Raw genomic sequence first — 17649 nt, 5'->3', positions numbered from 1 at the left:
AGGAAAAAATATTGTTTCTAAGTTAAATAAATATTTTTTCAGTTAATATTATGATACTATTGATAATACTTTGACGACCTCGCATAAAAGTTATCAAACAGACTTTTATTAAATTTGGTAACTGAAAGTATGTAACTGTTAAATTGACAATTGAGAGTTAGACAGGAGAAGTTGATGCAAGTATGGAAACGATGCGAGAACATATTGCTTTGATAGAATTGTTCAGGTCATTTTAAATTTAGTGATGAGTTTATTTTGTTCTTGATGTAAAAATACGTCTTTAGTAGGATTTTTATGTTGCACAATAACTTAATTGGTTCCAAATTCCTGAATAAAGAAATAATTTAAGGAGAGTTAGAACTTTTATTACACTTTAAAGCTGGGAGTTAATATGATTGATATCTGTGGGATCAGCTTCTCATGTTCTTAGCTTGTTGTTGTTAGTTTAGTAATTTTTAGTTAGTTAATATTTTTAGTGATTAGGCTAATTAGTTAGTTACCACCATGAGTTTGCTTAGTTCTGAGTTCTTCACAATTAGCATAATACTTGAAGAGTGGAAGTGTGTAGATTCAAGTAGATCTAGCTTGTATGTATAGTTTTCTGTTTTTGTAAATGAGAGAATATTTCATTGTACTAGTTTATAATTATGTTTTAAAAACGAAACTAAAATCCTCTTTCTTTGGAGTAGATGACAGAATTTCAAAGCGATTACTGCACCTGCTACAGAATTGATTGAAACGTTTAAGTCATTAATTTTAGTCATTTTCAGTCAGTTTTTTAAATCGATTAAAACAGTAAATTGTAAAATTGACTTTAAAAATTTTGCGCTGTTGCCTGTGTGTATTGTTATTATATGACCTGTTGTATACTCACCTTATATTAACAGTTATTTTATTGTGCTTTAAAGTAATCTTTTTATTTTGCGTTTAATCGTATTTCATTTTATCACTTCCATATTTTTGTACTTAAGTCATTATTTTATTTAAACAGTTCTTTGATTTTTGTTACGACTTTAAAAGTTCGGCTTATAACGGGCGCTAGCAATGTATTAAATAAAATTCAGGAATTTATCAAAAAACAAGTTAGCAAGGCTGTGGAAGTTTGATAAGATGGCATGTGCCTTTTTATGCTAACGAGAAGCTGTATATATTGCTGACAACAAAAAGTCACCATTAAAATAGTAGAATATTTTGAATAAATGATAATGTTAATGTTTTATTCATAATTTTGTATTTGTTTGTACATGTTTGTATTTGTAACCGTAACCTGTAACCTTAAGTTAGTTCGTGTATTGCAATCTTAAAATAGATTGTAATTTGAAGGGTTAAAACTTTCTTTGAAACCTTAAAATGTTCGGTTTAAATTCTTATACCAACCTCTGTACTATTATATGTTGCTTGCTGAAAGGACAAACGAAACAATACGATCAAGTTACGACAAAACAATGTACAGTGTATAACAATGAGCATTGCACAGCTCACAAGGACGACTTTTGTTCATCTTCGTTTATTCTTTTTTTTTCTAAGAGAAAACAGATTTCAAGCAATTGTATTGTAACATACAGGTTAATATACTGTTCTTGGGTCGGTTATCAGTAACTTTTTTTGATAATCCACAAAAATAACAAACATTCTTTTGTCAGAAACACAAGACTATATAGTAAGAATGTGAACAAATATGAAAAAAAATATGAAAAAAAATATAAAAATGAAAAATATGCAATTAAATTGAATAAGCTTACGCTACGTCAATTCTGATATGAGTACCCAGTTTTCGCAACGTTTGTCAGACAATTATTTGTCTTCTGAAAAATCTGGGAAACAGCTCCCGCCTACTCTGCAACCAGAATGGGATCCGCTTTTCGATTATCTCCTCTCTAGTGGACCACTCTCGCAGGATGCCAAGGATCAGTTCCTGACGCCAGAAAAAATTAAGTTTCCGTTCATGGTCAGTGATAGAAGAAGAAATAAAGCAAATGCACTTTTCAACAGAGCAGTTTCCCTTCGCGTAGAGGGCAGCTATGACGCTGCTCTCAAATTGTTTCAAGAAGAATTAGAGATTAGAAAAGAGTTGTCATCAGGCGAAAGCAGGGATAAAGATATAGCAGACACTTTTAATCAAATCGGGATCTGCTTCGATCGATTAAAAAACTCTAAACAGGCTCTAGAATATTTAAAAGAATCGCTAAAAATTCGCCGAACCATCACTGAAGACAAAAATAAAGATAAAGGAATTGCCGCCATACTTTTTAACATGGGAATAAGTCACAAAAACCTGGACAACCACCAAGAAAGTGTGAAATATTTCAAAGACGGTCTTGTAATTCAAAAAAATCTTGCTTCGGATAAGCAGAATAAACCACTCATTGCCAACTATTTCAATCAGATTGGTTTGTGTTATTATCATCTGAACCAGTTCGACAAAGCTTCAGATAACTTTTCATTAGCATTGGAATTCATGGATAGCTCCCCATCAGATGAAGATAGGCAGACATTTGTCAGCGATTGCCTGTTTAATAAAGGAATTTGCTTCGCAAAACTTGACAAAATGGATGATGCATTTACAGTTTGGGAAAAATCCTCACATATTTTACTGAAATCAGTATCGGACAAAAACGCATTGGCCAGACGTTACCAGCAAATTGGGTCAATGTTAATGGACAAAAACAACTATAAAGAAGCTGCAAATTACTTAACATCTTGTTTGGATGTTCTAAGAGAAATAAACACCGAAGAAAAACTTAACGAAGACATCGCAGGTACTCTGCTTACTTTAGGGGTTTGCTATGGAAACATGCACTTGCCAGAAAAAGCGTTGAAATGTCTGGAGGAAGGTCTCTCGATCCAACAACAGCTTCCCCAGAATGATCAACATCATTCCATCACAGCCAAGTATCACACCAACATTGGAATTTGCTATGCACAGTTAAAACGTCATGAACAAGCCTTGCAACAATTTCGTTCCGCTTTGGGACTTCAACGCAAAGCTATAGCTGATGATGACACGATCAAAATCACAGCTCGGCTTCAATGCTTAATGGAAAGTAAAGATAAAAGTGATGCAAATTTACTTCTTCAGGTTGGTTTGTGTTTAATTGGGCTAGGAAGACAAAACGAAGCAATAGAAAAATTTCAGGAAGCATTAGATGTGCAGAAACGTATTTCAGTAAACCCTGAAGTAGATGAAGATATTGCCACCTATTCGTATGTAGTTGGCGAATGTCTTGTGCAAACAAATGCTCCTCAAGAAGCTCTCACGTTTTTCGAAAACGGTTTAGCAATTCGAGAAAAAACATCCCCTGAAATAAAAAGGAACGAACACGTGGCACTTTTTCTTAATCAGATTGGCAAGTGCTTATTTCACCTTGATAAACTTGACGAAGCTTTATCTAAACATCTATCAGCGATAGAAATACAAAAGGAAGCATCCATTGATTTGGCCAGAGATGAAAATGCTGCCGCCTATTTTTTCAACGCCGGTGTTTGCTTGCAAAAGTTAAATAGACATGATGAGGCGTTGGAAAGTTTTAACAGTGCTTTGGAAATTCAAAAGAAAATATCTAAAGATACAGACTCCGATGATGTTCACGTCTTAGCAACTTCTGGACATATGATTGACAGCTTATTTGCAAAGAAAAGATTTTCTGAAATTGAAAAGTTGATGCCTACATGTCAAAACATCATTGAAAAAAACCCTGTTCTTATGACATTAAGGCAGTCCATAGCAAATGCCATGGCAACAGTTATGTATGTTTCTGGCAAACAATCTATGGCGACAGGAAAAGAGAGGGAAGCTTTGTATCATTTTAAAGCATTTGTGGCCTTACGCGACATTTCCACGGTCCAGCACTTAACAGAAGTTCCTGTTAAAAGTGAACAGCAGCAAACAACTTCTCAAATGGCTTTAAGTGTCTGCTCAACATCCTTAGAAGGAGAGGCTGAGGTAAAGTAGAAAAGGATGAAATTGATGGTAATTCGATGCTTAGAGTTAAAAGGTTGATTCATGCAGACAGAACAGACGAAAGAGCTAAAAACAACTATGCAATTTTGTAATATACTGTATAGTTAATTCTTAATTTTGGCTATTACTGTATTTACACTGGAAATAATCATCAAAAATTGCATAGCTTATTTCACAATTAGACGGTATTATAATTCTATGCTTTATTTACGTTCTCAGAACCAGCACCGACAATCACCAAAGGACCCTTGTCATGAAACAAAGAACGCAGGTAAGAGAACTTTTGAGTCGAGAAAAGTTAAAGCGCAAATACAAAGCTGCTAGAGTTAGACTTCTACCTAATGATGCAGAGACACTGATTTAACACCGTAATGTTTTGTTTTGTTGGTGAAGGTACCGGCGGTGAAATTTTGAGCAGCAAAGAAACTTCAAGCACTTACATTACACTCTGTACATCGGCAGTGAGTATCCAATTGCAGCGGTCACGTGGAGGATCACTACGTCATAAAAGTTTTTGGTGCTTTATTTTATGTTACAAAACAGATAGTTTAACAGATTATGTTGCCACAGATAGTTGGCGAGGATGGAGATGTCATTAAATTCGGAGGTTGTGAGATCAACATTCCTCCTGGAGCATTGGAGGAGTATATTTTCTTCAAATTTGCTCTGAAGCACAAACCCTCCATTGCAGAGGTAAATTTATGTGATTAACCTTAAGAAAAGAATCCGTTTGTTGCTTTGCCTGCACTGCACTGGCATTGGTAAAGTGACCTTAAAATTATGATTGAAGGAAAGTGGACGGCGAAATTTCAAAAAATTAGGGGTATGTGCTGCAAGAAAACAATGTACACTTTGTTAATCCAACAGACCTCAGAAAACATTGTTTTAACACCAACGTTGAAATGCTCACCAAGTCAGACATTTAAAAGACCAGTCTCCATAAAAATGCCCACTTGCTATAGAACAACGCAGAAGGATGTCCTGGTCGCGGTAAGTGTGATGTAAGTGTAGGCTACACTTGATTTTGTCATCAGTGCGAAACAGTGCATCCAATTTTCTAAGGTCTTTAAAGCTCAGTAAAACATATCTTGTACATAGTACGACGCATCATACATATCATACTCACTACTTACTCACTTACTGAAATATCTTTCTTGTGTCAAACTTGGCCCCTAATATTTTGCATTTTTTTATCAAACTGAAATTAACTGAATTTTGACATTGTAATTTTTAAGCAAAAAACTTGTTTTATCTTCAGCCTGAAACAAATGATGGATGTGGCTGGAAAAAGCTGGAACCAGTGAAAGTGCAGGATGATTATTCAATCTTTTTTAGTACGACCTCATTTTGCAAGTAAGTGAGTATGAATGTAATGCTCCCGTGTCACTGTCAAACTAACTTGATATCAATTAACAGAAAAAGAATCCAGGGCACAAAAGCCAACTTTAATGTCAAAAAAATGATGTTTATTTGTGAAAAATCTTTGGAAGAATCGAGTGATCCCGTTATTAAGTGGAAAATGGTAGAAAATCTTCCAGATGTTCATGATATTGAAAGTGCGTGGACATTTTCTGTGGAAGTGCGGTGAGTGTTTTGAAACAGTTTGTTTATTTGGTTGTTAAGTTGTTTTCAAACCAGTAGCTCATTGCTGTGTTCAGAAAGAAACAAAACCTGATACTGGAGATGATATGCCCTGGTGCAGAATCTGAACCAGCCCAGACAAAAATTCGAAGCATTCAAATCTTCAAAGACAAGCCATTGATTTCCGGGCAGTTTGCTTTTATCAAAGATGAAGGACAGATTGATTTGGAAAACGTGAAATGTAAACTGAAGGATGCAGACACCGAGGAGAGTGTTGCTTCTAAATCATTTCAGTTTCATTCGTTGTCAGAAAAAGGCAAGTCAGTTACAACCATGCAGGCACTAGGCAACCATCTCTACTGTGTATACCTTAAATACATCCTTAACTACTTACTAGCAATGGCTACAACAATTTAAAGCGTTTATCATTGAAAGTCTTTAACAGCAATGTTATATGTTATGCTCGTGGTCTTAATTTTGGGCAGCTCCAGAAAATTTTGAGGAAAATGTGATAGAATCGTCTAACAAAGCTAAATATGATGTGGATGTCTTACACACAACGACAGCATTTTTCAACAAACATAAAGGAAATAAGCATGTAGGTGGTTTTGAGAAGATATTTTTGTAAGCTTATAAATTTTCGAACCTCAAAAGATTTAAAATTTACACAGATTCCTTGTATGCTGTTTGCAATAGCTTACTAAGTGGATTATTGCTCATGAAGTGCAAATGTGCAACGTTATTGTTTTACTGTAATTAAGTTATTTTACGTTGTGCCAGGTATACCAGGTTAAAGAAAAACCAAAAGGACACGTTCTAATTTTAAGCAATACTAAGTTTCCGAAATGGAAGGCCCTTTCAAGTGGCAGGCAGTTCAAGAAAACTCAACACAAATCGCTTTCAAGAGGTGTAGAAGGGAAAAAAGAACATATACTAATGAAGAAACTATTTGAGGGTCTCGGATGCTCAGTTACAGTGATGAAGAATCTGTCTGCTGACGTAATAAACGATGCACTTGACTTGGTATAATTGTATGATATGTTACTGGCCTACCAGTAACTGCTGTTGATTATATTTCCAGAAGCTACGTTGTTCTGCTGAGAAATTTTCACAATGGTCCGATCACACAAACTTCTCCATACTATGCATGATGAGCCATGGAAAATGTGGTGATGTTTTCGTGGTTAAGGTCTTGTATGTCATTTGTAGACTTTATCGTCTCATGCTTTATATGTTTTAGATGTCAAACGGGGAACATTGGTATTTGGATCGGACTGCGTTCCAGTCTCAGTACCAGAAATTGTTGAAAAGTTCTGTAAAAGCGAGGATAGCCAAAGCTTGGATGGGAAACCAAAAGTATTTTTCTTTCAATGCTGCAGAGGATGTACGATGATTGTTTTTATTTGGAGACCGTTTGATAACCTATGTTTGTGCCAAACATTTCATTGAAGTTTAACGCACTTTTTCATTTGTTGATCTGCCTCCAACGCCGTCTTCTAATATTGTAGATGGAGGGAACGAGTCCGATGAAAACGAATCCAAATATGTTCCACAAGATTCTTCAACACCAACACGTGATTTTCAAACTTTGCTTAAGTTTTTTGTATTTTGCTTTCAGTTAATAAAATTCAGTTGCAAATAAAACGTTGCAACGTCCATTTTACGGTACGCGTGTGAACTTTTCTTTACGCAGTTGCAACAGCACGTACAACGAAGCAAATGGGTCTGCTTTCACCAATGCCTCGCATGCTTAATTACTTTACTCTCTTTGCAGAACTTCTCCAGAACTTTAAAAGCGTCTTGTGCACTGAGAGCAAAATTGTAAGCCAGCCTGACCTCTTCGTTGGATTCTCTACGTTAGAGGGTGCGTTTATTATATCAACACAAATTATGAAAAATAGGAAAAAAAATACAAGCCATAAAATTCGCTTTTCAAATCGCAACTTACAGTTTCCTGAGCAGGATCATGTTCGATAAGTTGTAAACTTATAAATTATACATGAGGAAATGTTTTTCGTCAGGTTTTAAGTCGAAGCGTGGATTATACATGAGCAGCATTGTTCGTATATTTTCGAAAGAAGCTAAAGACGAGCATCTGCTTGACTTGATGACAAAGGTAAGTCAATGATTGTTGATGTTTATCAACATTCGGCAAACTTCAGCATAATTTTTTTGTCTTGTAACGACTGGTAAACGTATCTCGGACTGAACGTAAAACTTTGCAAATTTTTACTCTGACCACTGCAGGTCAATAATGAGGTTTCGCATCAAAGTAGAAGATGGTCCGATGGCAGCATGCAACTCACAGACACTTGGTTCTCCTTAAGGAAAAAGTTATATTTGTATCCTGGAATATTGCACATGGAATGAACCCGTGCATTCAATGATAGAGATTCAGTTTTAGGCCAATCGTTTGAACAATGTTGAATATTGGTTGAATAGCCAGTGTGGTAGTTAACCTGTTGATATTGTAGAATTTTGTGCTTTTGTTGCTGAAATGCACTTTTCAAAAGCGATATATTTTTTATTAACATTGATTTGATTGTTTTTGAATTTTTTAGTTATCTTGTGTTGATTGAATGCTCTCTATTGAAATTGATTTGCTGCACTGCGTTTGTATGAATGAAGTAAACGTAAGCCGTGCAGTATTATTTGTCAGAAGCAGGATTTTAGAGCTAACATTATTGTTTACTGTCCAATTTTTCCTTGCACTTAAGAAAATAACTTGTAATCATTAATAATATAATACAAAAACATTATTATTATACCTGCAACCTGTAATGTGGTTTATTTGCAATTGACGTTTTCTATCCAAATGCAAGCATCGATAACGGCCATAAGCACTTGACGTAATTGTTTCATGCGCTGTATGTGTTTATGCAATCTTACGTGTCGCATCTCAAACCGTGCACTGTGATTTATGAGAGTAGTTTTGTGAATAGTTTATTAAACTGGAAAGAGATTTTGGTGTTGGACTGATATAATTGGCAAGTATCGACTAACCGCTAGGCTAGGCTGCTAGCAAAAGCCATTCGCTTCACTGTGCAGGTGCTTAAGGGCCTGTAGTACCATTTTGAGCAGTTTTAAAACAGCAACACGGCGATTGTGACGAAGGTCTTATCCAAGACGTCACTATAGAAAAAGTATAAATGGTTCCGGTCCAGTGAGCATGTGAGGTTAATTTGTGATGGTTTGTTGTTGATATGGATTTTGCTGAGTGTAGGTCCAGGCTAAAGTTGACATTTATTGTTGATTCAAAATTAAGGCTTTTCGGCTGCCGTTTGGAAAAATGCAAGGAAAGAAGTTGAAGCATTTGGTGTGAGAATTTCAGATGCGAGAATTTGCTCAAAATATTTATTGCATTAAGTCCTTTTATCCTACATCTCGGTGGATACAAAAACTCAGCTAGATGACCGGCTTGTTTAGTAGCAAATGCAAATTGAAAAATGTTACTTCGCATTGTTTAAGATAGGCCTTCGGATGGACCTACAGCCCCTTAATAAACAGCATACACGGTGCGCAAGTAAATATGATCAACTTAATTCCTTCATCGCTATACCTGACAACTGATGAGTTCAGGCAATTACGTTGTCACTCTGCTAAATCTTTTCTTGCTTACTTCCATGTGATGTTGCAGGAACAACATTGGCACTGGGCCATGTCCTTTTCACTCCTCGGCCGAACATGCGTTGAATTCGATGAATATACGAAATAGCTTGTAATGAAGTGATTGTTTATCGTTCCTTATCCTGTAAGGGCGACCACTTCAATTACAAAGTTTCTCTGTTGAATTGTTTAATGTCCTCGATGTAAATGAGTCTCAAGGTCGTTGTCTGTTTTTCTTAATCTTAGAATTAATTGTACACCTCGACAACTATATATTCTGATTATATTGAAGCTTCTTTGAACGAATACATCAAGATAAAACATTGTCACAGCAACAGCATAAAGACATGTTGCGGCGTTGAACGTAATAACAAGAAGAGACTCATAAGTGATAACTAGGGCAACCAAAAGTCAATATGGTCAATTTTTTTTTTACCTGCTCAGAATGCTATGAAACAAGCACAAAACAAATTTCAGCTTTGTACGACGTGTGGTATAGAAGTTATTAGGTCAGATAAAGTCAAAATGTTACGTTAGGTCAAAATACGGTCAAATTGTTTCGTTAGGTCTTTTTTTTAGGTCAAAATCTATTAAAATTGTAATTTTGTAACCATTTTGTAATATTATTCTTCCGTTTTTCTCTTTTCTTGTACCGCAAACAATTCCAGTCCCGCAAATTTTACTTAGAACCAAAGCCACAAAGAGAGGGAAGGCTTTTCAGCGCGTTTGGTGACGTCACGATGTGACGGCATTGCATTTGAAACTGCAAGTTGTCAATCTTAATACGCAGAAACGAAAAAAAAGTCAACACTAGAAAAGCATTTTGTCAATTTTAAATGCAGCTTTAGATTAGAAAGTTGCTGTAGACATTGTAGAGACTATCAGTATAGCGTTTTTCAAAATGAGGTCAAAATTTAAACGTTTTAGGTCAAAATGAGGTCAAAATTTAAACGTTTTAGGTCAAAATGAGGTCAAAATTTAAAATTTTTAGGTCAAAAAACTGGTTGCCCTAGTGATAACTCGTACTGCACGCACAGTAACAGGGAAGCAATCGATTACGTCACGCAGTGTTTTGCTTCACTGATTCGATAGATGAGAATTCTATGTCTTATACAATCTTATATTACATTTATTGATAATATTATAACAAGCTAAACTCTATAGAGTAACAAACCCAGATCATGATTGCGTAAGAGTTCAGCTCCTTCTAGCTACTGCGGTGTGAGCGGGGCTAATTTAAGTACCAGCGCACATCTGCTTTGGCGCAGAGTCATGACCTCCAATTATTTTAGTTGCTAAAGCATAGTGTAGTGCTTGATTGACAGGTGGTAATGAATCCTTTTACAAAGTGTTTGGAAATTATAAATTGAAAAAATTGCGATTAGATCTAAAACTGACTATATTTATAAAATACTGTCATAATTGCCGTCCTTAACCAGTTTGTTTCTATCAGCTTGTTGTCAATACATTTCCTGTTGCATCCAATGACCTGCTGTTCGTGGTTGGTGAGGAACTGATTTTTCCAGGGTTATGTTTGCAATGATTCAATTACAAACAAAATTCATCTTTTCAGTCTTGCAAGATACCTCCGTAGGATTTTGTTTGTTTTTTATTTTGCCCCAATTTTCAAGTCTCTCCATCTCAATGCAGATTATTGCCAATCACAGCCGACCCCTTTAGGCCGATGTCACTGCGTTCTCATCTAAACAATATATTCCAGCGGTAATTTGCTTTCACTGGTTGATTCAACTGATTTGTTCTCGACCACCAAAGAAAGAAACAATAACTACCTTCAGCAAGCCGGTGTTGTAATAAGCGCGCAAATAAAGTTAATCAAAACAGTCCAATGTGTGTTTGGTCACAATTGACAAAGTATAAACCTTGAAAGACTCATCCATTTGGACACAACTTATGTGCGGTTGATTGTCACTTGTACCAATATGACGTTGTTCCAACAACCAATTCAATATATCTCAAAAAAAACTTGCCATGGTTATCTTTGTTGGTTTTAAAAATCTGAATCCAAGAAGAAAGAAAAAAACCAGTGTTCTTCCCACTTTGACAACACAAAGTTAAGCCGCATCTTACTTAATGAAATATAGTAAGCAGCAAGCTGTAGCCTAATTAGCTGAACGGTCAACACCCGCGAATATCTCGTTCTATTCTCGACCCACGAGTCAAAGCTGAGAAAAAAACGACCTGATAACCTTAACTTAGCAAAGTGCCATAAATCTGGTCTGCACTGCAGCTCAATCAAATCAGGAATGAATTGTTTCCTCATGGCCAATGGCTTTCCGCCAACACTGTAAACGTGGGAATCGGCAATTGTGTGACGATTGCTTTTTCTTCCCCTCCGCGCTTTTGACAAAAAATAAAATGATTGTTTGATTGACGTCAATGTTGCGGTTATTAAAGACACGTAGTAAGTGTGTTTCAGATGTTTTTGTGTATTAGGCTGGTAATTGCCTGAATCAGTACAACCATAGGCTACGTTATGTGGATGTGTAGAAAGTGGCAATTCTTTGCTGCTCGACCATTTCCAAGACGTTGTTGTTGAATCTGACGTATTGTTGCCGACATAGATTTCAACTGATTAAAATGGGTGCTGATAGCAGTTCCTTGCAGCAATTATGAGTCAAAGTTATCCTGCGTTGATCGTAAAACTATATAATTCAAGGTTTTTGCTTGAATAGCTAAACACAAAAACATCATCAAGCCATCTAAATAAAATACGTGCACGAAGTGCCACACTACCACTGGTTATGACACACCCATGTTATTTCATGATGGGTCGGGCAGCCAAAATTTTATTTCAACCAAAGGATCGAAGGGAAATTGGCCTAGATAGATTATATTAAGAAACAGGTTATATACGGTAATACAATATGTATGAACATAAAATTTCATACCCAATTGGAACGTTTCTCATCGCAACTGATATTCTTGGACCAGATGAAAGCTGGGATGACGAAAATCTCAAAACAGGCAACAATCACCGCAACGCAGCAGATGAAGTCAGCATTTTTAATCAAAGAATTTTTGTACCTTGAATTTTTCTGTTCTACTTCAAGCAAAGATACTTTCGTGTTATTTTATGGCAATGTTTAAGCTATTTTTTTGTTAAGATTTATCCAGTGCGTAGCAAAGAAAACTTGGTTCTCGTCTTGAGCAATTCCATGTTTGATGGAAAGTTCACAAAAAAACCTGGATTCTCACAAAAAAGACCAAACGACCATATTCAACTTATTTCAAAATCGCTTGTACTGTAAAGTTGACCTTATCCCCAACACAACATTACAGGTAAGTTTGGTTAAAGTATTAAGCAGACTAAATTTAAACTTTATGCCCATACGTATCGCTACAAGTGATACGATGCAGTTGCTAGCAAAGGCAGATTAATCGTTACGTGGTCCTATAGTGGTTGGTATATAGAGTATATTATATTTGTTTGACTTTGACATGAATTGATGTAAAAACATTATCCAACAATTTTCTACAAAAATCGGATTTTGTTTAGCAAATGTCGTCTAAGTTAGAAGAGTTTTTGAAGAAAAGACTTTTGTGCTGTTTTTATTTTAAGTCACGGAGCAAAAGGCAAGTATAGGGGTTGTAGCACTTGCAGGTAAAAAGTATAGCCTGGCTCGTGGGTACTGTTTCTAATGCTCTTGTTGCACGCATTGTATCAAAGATGATGTCATTGTAGATCCAGCGAATGGAGAAGAACTGATCACTGCCGTAGATGGAGGAGACGTGATAAAGCTTTTTACCGAAGGATACTACGAATCTCTGGCAAACAAACCAAAACTGCTCTTTATCGATTGCTGCAGAACTCGTATAAGATTCTGGCATCGCACATCATTGTTTTCACTTATTATGAAGATCATTTATTTTATGTAAATATAAAATCATGCATCTATATCATGGCTACGGTGTTGTGGAAGTTTTTTGAATATGTAGCCTACTCATCTAACAATACACTCCAGCGGAAGTTTGCCTTCACCGGTTGACTCAAATTGCAGCACAGATTTCGGGCGTGTTGTTTGCACTTGGCTAAACAGCCAACAGGGGGAAAATCGTGGAAGTGCAATCGCTGTTTCCAACCATCGACGACACCATTATTGCGCTTCTCGATTTCAGCATGAAGAATGGCCAAGTTTTCCGAGAAAAAGTAGTGAATAAACAAGTGGCCATGAAGCAGCTGCAAAGCATTTTTAGCTATTATTGTCTCGTATTTCAGCTGGATTCTTAGTTTTTCTCTACCACACAAAAGGAAATTTGTCCCCAGACCAAAGTAGCACAGCCACTAAGCCAATCAACTAATATTACAATGTCATGCACTCATTCCACAGAGATGTCATTAACATCTCAAAAATTTGTTTTAGATCTTACAATCAGTCACCATAAAAACAGCCCTCCAAAGCTTAAAAACAAAGTAGGCTATGATTACAAATATGTGCAGTGACAAGACAATACTCATCCACTTGGACATGACTTGCGTGTAGTTAGGTGTCATTTGTGCCAACCAACCAACCGAGAGAAAAAACAAGGATTTCGTGTGTTCTTTCCACTTTTCAAAGCTGCATCTATGCACTAAAACACAGCATGCAACAGGAGACAGTCGACGCTGGCAAAATCCTCCCAGTGCAGGTACAGGCTACTACTACATTTTATTTTGTTATCCCACAAACTTCAAGAAAACATTCTTTTTTAAGAACGTGTACTAAGTTGAATTTCAGCTTTTCTAAATAACCGTTTTATTGGTGACAGTGCTTAGTTTCTTACTGGCTTCAATATGCCAGTTACACAGGTCATCCGTCTTATGGAGGTTCGGGCATGCTCAGTCTTGCTGAAGCATGACGTATAATCTTTATAGACGATGCAGAGCGCGAACATCTTCTGGATATGTTAATCAAGGTAGATAAAGATGCAAGTTATTTAAATGAAATATTCTCATGACTCAGTAAAATGAGACTGATTCTTAGTTTAATGCTAATGCTGGCAGACTACCGAGAGCTAAGATGGAAAATAAAAAACATGACATAAGCCAAGTCAGCAATTTGTGTAATTAATAGCTAAATCAAATAGTCATTAAATTAATCCCTTTGTGCATTGGAGGAATACATCTTCTAAAAAGTACGGACATCAGATTTTACGAAACAATCGGTCACAATAGGATACTGTTGTGAAAGTAGCAAGCAAAGTAACGACAAGTGTCTCACTGAATAGTCGCATCACAACTAGTGTTGGTGTTTCTTCAACCAATTTAATGATAAATAGATACATGATGATTTGTCAAAAGTGAAATGACGAAACAGTTGATTGAAAATCAGTATTTTTCGGGGTCATCCATTCGTGTGTTAATAAGAACATGCCAGCTGCTAGTGAACAAGCAGCACAGCCGCCACTAACATCACAATATCATGCACTCATTCCACAGTCATTCAAGTTTGTGAGATCCACATCCTCTTAGTGATACTGGAAATGAAATGCCCTGGTGCAGAATCTTAACCAGCCCAGACAAAAATTCGAAGCATTCAAATCTTCAAAGATAAGCCATTGATTACTGGGCAGTTTGCCTTTGTCAAATTGATTTGGAAAACGTGGAGTGTAAACTGAAGGATGCAGATACCGAGGGGAGTGTTGCTTCTAAATCATTTCAGTTTCATTCGTTATCAGAAAAAGGCAAGTCAGTTACAAACATGTAGGCACCAAGCATCCACCTCTACTATGTAGGCCTACAGCTTAAATACATCCTTCAATTTAAAGCTTTTCTCATTAAAAGTCTTTAACATCAATTTTATATGTTATGCTCGTGGTCTTATTTTTGTGCAGCTCGAGAAACTTCTTTTGAGAACAAAGCTAAATATGATGTGTATGTCCTACAAAGGAAATAGACTAATGACGGGGGTGGTTTGAAAAAGATATTTTTTTATAAATTTTCAACCTCAAAAGATTTAAAATTTACACAGATTCCTTGTATGCTGTTTGCAATAGCTTACAAAGTGCAACGTTATTGTTTTAATGTAATCCTTTAAGATATTTTACGTTTTGCCAAAAGGACACGTTCTAATCTTAAGCAATACCAAGTTTCCGAAGTGGAAGGCCCTTTCAAAGCGAAACACAAATCGCTTTCAAGAGGTGTAGAAGGGAAAAAAGAACACAAACTGATGAAGAAACTATTTGAGGGTCTCGGATGCTCAGTTACAGTGATGAAGAATCTTTCTGCTGACGTAATAAAGTAATAAACGATGCACTTGACTTGGTATAATTGTATGATATATTACTGGCCTACCAGTAACTGTTGTTGATTCTATTTCCAGAAGCTACGCTGTTTTTGTTATCGTGCACTCACTCATTCCATTTATAGTTCACTATAATTCCATTTTAAGGTTGTAAGATCCAGATCCCTTTTACTGTCGGCCTACTCAAGTCGTAGGGGAGACAATTGTAAAACATCATCATATTTGCTGTAAAACTTCTGGCTTGAAGTAGGTTAGCTTTTTAAATGGGGCGGGTTATTAGATCTTATTCAACAATCAGTCACCATGAGCGCCCAGTTACTGTAAGTAAAACATCAAAAAAATGTCCTGGTCAGCCTGTGACTCAAATTGTGTAGTCAATGTAGGCCTATGTTTGATCAAAAAAAACAAAATAGGCTATGATTATGATTTGAAATATGTGTAGTGTTGGACACAACTTGTGTGCGGTCGGGTGCCTTTTGCCTACCATTGCTACCAACAGTCATTTTAATGATATACATGCATGAGAAAATCAGCATTTTTCGGGTTCATCCATTTAGGATTTCGTGTGTTCTTTCCACTTTTCAAACACCCAGTGAAGCTGCATCCATGCACTAAAACACAGCACGCATTAAGCTGCAGAGTCGACACCGGCAAAACCATCGCAATCAAATCATAAAATTGAAAACTAGATGTACCAGTACAAACACGAACAACGTTGGAATGCTCAAAGTCGAGTTTTAAAAATTCAGTCACCCTAAAGATGTCATTGTCACGGTAAGTGTACTTCTGATTTTGTCAGTGAACACAGTGCATCGTGAGACATTGTTAGGTTTCTTAATGCTTCAGGCTAAGGAAAAAACGTTCTTCAGTCTGAAACGAATAATGGAAATAGCTGGACCGGGTTGTGTGAGTTCAGATCTTACGAAACAATCAGTGAGCATTAAAACTGTCCACTTGCTGTAATTCATTCAATTTTTTTTAGTCAAAAGCGCGGTGGGGACGAAAAATCAAGCCGGTTGTTACTAACACGCGCCATTGAACAGGAAAAAGTGACGACAAAGCCGAAAAGCACACCAATGACAAATAATCTTCGGAAGATGTGATGACAATACTGCTCGTAACAAGATGGAAACTTCTTTGTTACATGGACAGTGATGTACGGAGTAAAACGTTAGAACCAATAAAAATAATACGGATACGTAGCCTAACAGAAGATTGTTGTGCGATCTTTTCTCCAGTCATGCCTAGGCTACCGTGTGTTGTCGAAGTGTTTGAAAACCGTTTGGACACAACTTGTGTGCGGTTGGGTGTCACTTGTGCCAATATGGCATTCTTCCAAACAATTCAATGAAAATCCCTGCTTTTTTTGAGGTCGGCTTTGTGTGACCAAAACACCAATATTACGTGTTCTTTCCACTTTCCCGACAACACAAAGTTAAGCTCCATCTTATACTGTACTGTATAACGAAATATAGCAAGCAACAGGCTATACTTTGCTATACAGTCAACACCCGCGAATATCTTGTATTCTCGACCCATGAGTCAAAGCTGAGAAAAAGCGAGCTGGATAACCCCTACTTAGCAAAGTGCCATAAATGTGGTCGGCACAACAGCTCAGTCAAATCAGGAATGAATTGTTTCCTCGTGGCCAGTGGTTTTGTTGGTTTCCCGCCAACGCGGGAAGCGACAATTGTGTGACGTCACTATTGCGGATTTTGACTTTAATGTAGAGTTGCCATATCAGAAAAAGCAAAATTTCTGACGGTCTCAATGACCAACTTTCGCGACACCAAACGGGCGCTACACGGCACTGTACAGTGTTCTTACATTCTACCAATCCAAACGCTTACGTTTTCTGCAAGACAGCATTACTGTCACTGAAGGCAAAAAAAGGACATAATTGCCACATTTGCTTAGTCCAACAACTTTCTGTTTAATAGACATCTTATAAGCAGTACTATTACTTTATTTTTCGTTATTCGTAATACTGAAAAATTGTACAGAATCTATAATAAAAAACCTTTTCTTGTAAACTATTTCAAAAGCTTCTGGCAGTCAAAAGCTCAGAGTATTCTAACCGCACGCAACAATAGGGTCAGATAATTCCACAGGTAAATTAAGTTAAGATACCCTCATAAGTCAAAGAGGTCTCTTCAGAGCTTGTCTGCATCTCGTTAGTAAATTTAAATTTTCGATTAGCCATTTTCAACAGTAAAACAATAACAAAGTTTAATCTTTGACACTAAACAAATTCTTACT

At 36.5% G+C, this 17649-nt stretch overlaps 1 protein-coding gene across 1 annotated transcript; it reads left to right on the top strand.

The window, feature by feature from the left end:
* The first annotated feature begins 1622 nt into the window (after positions 1 to 1622).
* Positions 1623 to 8499, top strand: LOC143450796 (uncharacterized). The gene is made up of 16 exons (XM_076951497.1): positions 1623 to 3943; positions 4181 to 4232; positions 4355 to 4422; positions 4532 to 4654; positions 4829 to 4951; positions 5220 to 5314; positions 5378 to 5545; positions 5620 to 5858; positions 6028 to 6140; positions 6323 to 6541; positions 6624 to 6711; positions 6783 to 6926; positions 7051 to 7116; positions 7317 to 7406; positions 7564 to 7658; positions 7790 to 8499. The coding sequence occupies exons 1-16, from the start codon at positions 1760 to 1762 to the stop codon at positions 7910 to 7912; spliced, it is 3990 nt and encodes a 1329-aa protein (XP_076807612.1). The 5' UTR covers positions 1623 to 1759; the 3' UTR covers positions 7913 to 8499.
* Positions 8500 to 17649: the final 9150 nt, after the last annotated feature.

This window comes from Clavelina lepadiformis, chromosome 3 (assembly GCF_947623445.1).
Source record: "Clavelina lepadiformis chromosome 3, kaClaLepa1.1, whole genome shotgun sequence".
Classification (NCBI taxonomy): domain Eukaryota; kingdom Metazoa; phylum Chordata; class Ascidiacea; order Aplousobranchia; family Clavelinidae; genus Clavelina; species Clavelina lepadiformis.
The sequence above is the reverse complement of the archived record's forward strand: the minus strand, read 5'-3'. Positions and strand labels throughout refer to the sequence as shown.

Coding starts and splice junctions, on each gene's coding strand:
- LOC143450796 (XM_076951497.1), top strand. CDS start 1,760: ATGAGTACCCAGTTTTCGCAACGTTTGTCAGACAATTATTTGTCTTCT. Junction 4,655..4,828: donor ACAAACCCTCCATTGCAGAG/GTAAATTTATGT, acceptor TTAATCCAACAG/ACCTCAGAAAACATTGTTTT. Junction 6,712..6,782: donor GATGAGCCATGGAAAATGTG/GTGATGTTTTCG, acceptor TATATGTTTTAG/ATGTCAAACGGGGAACATTG.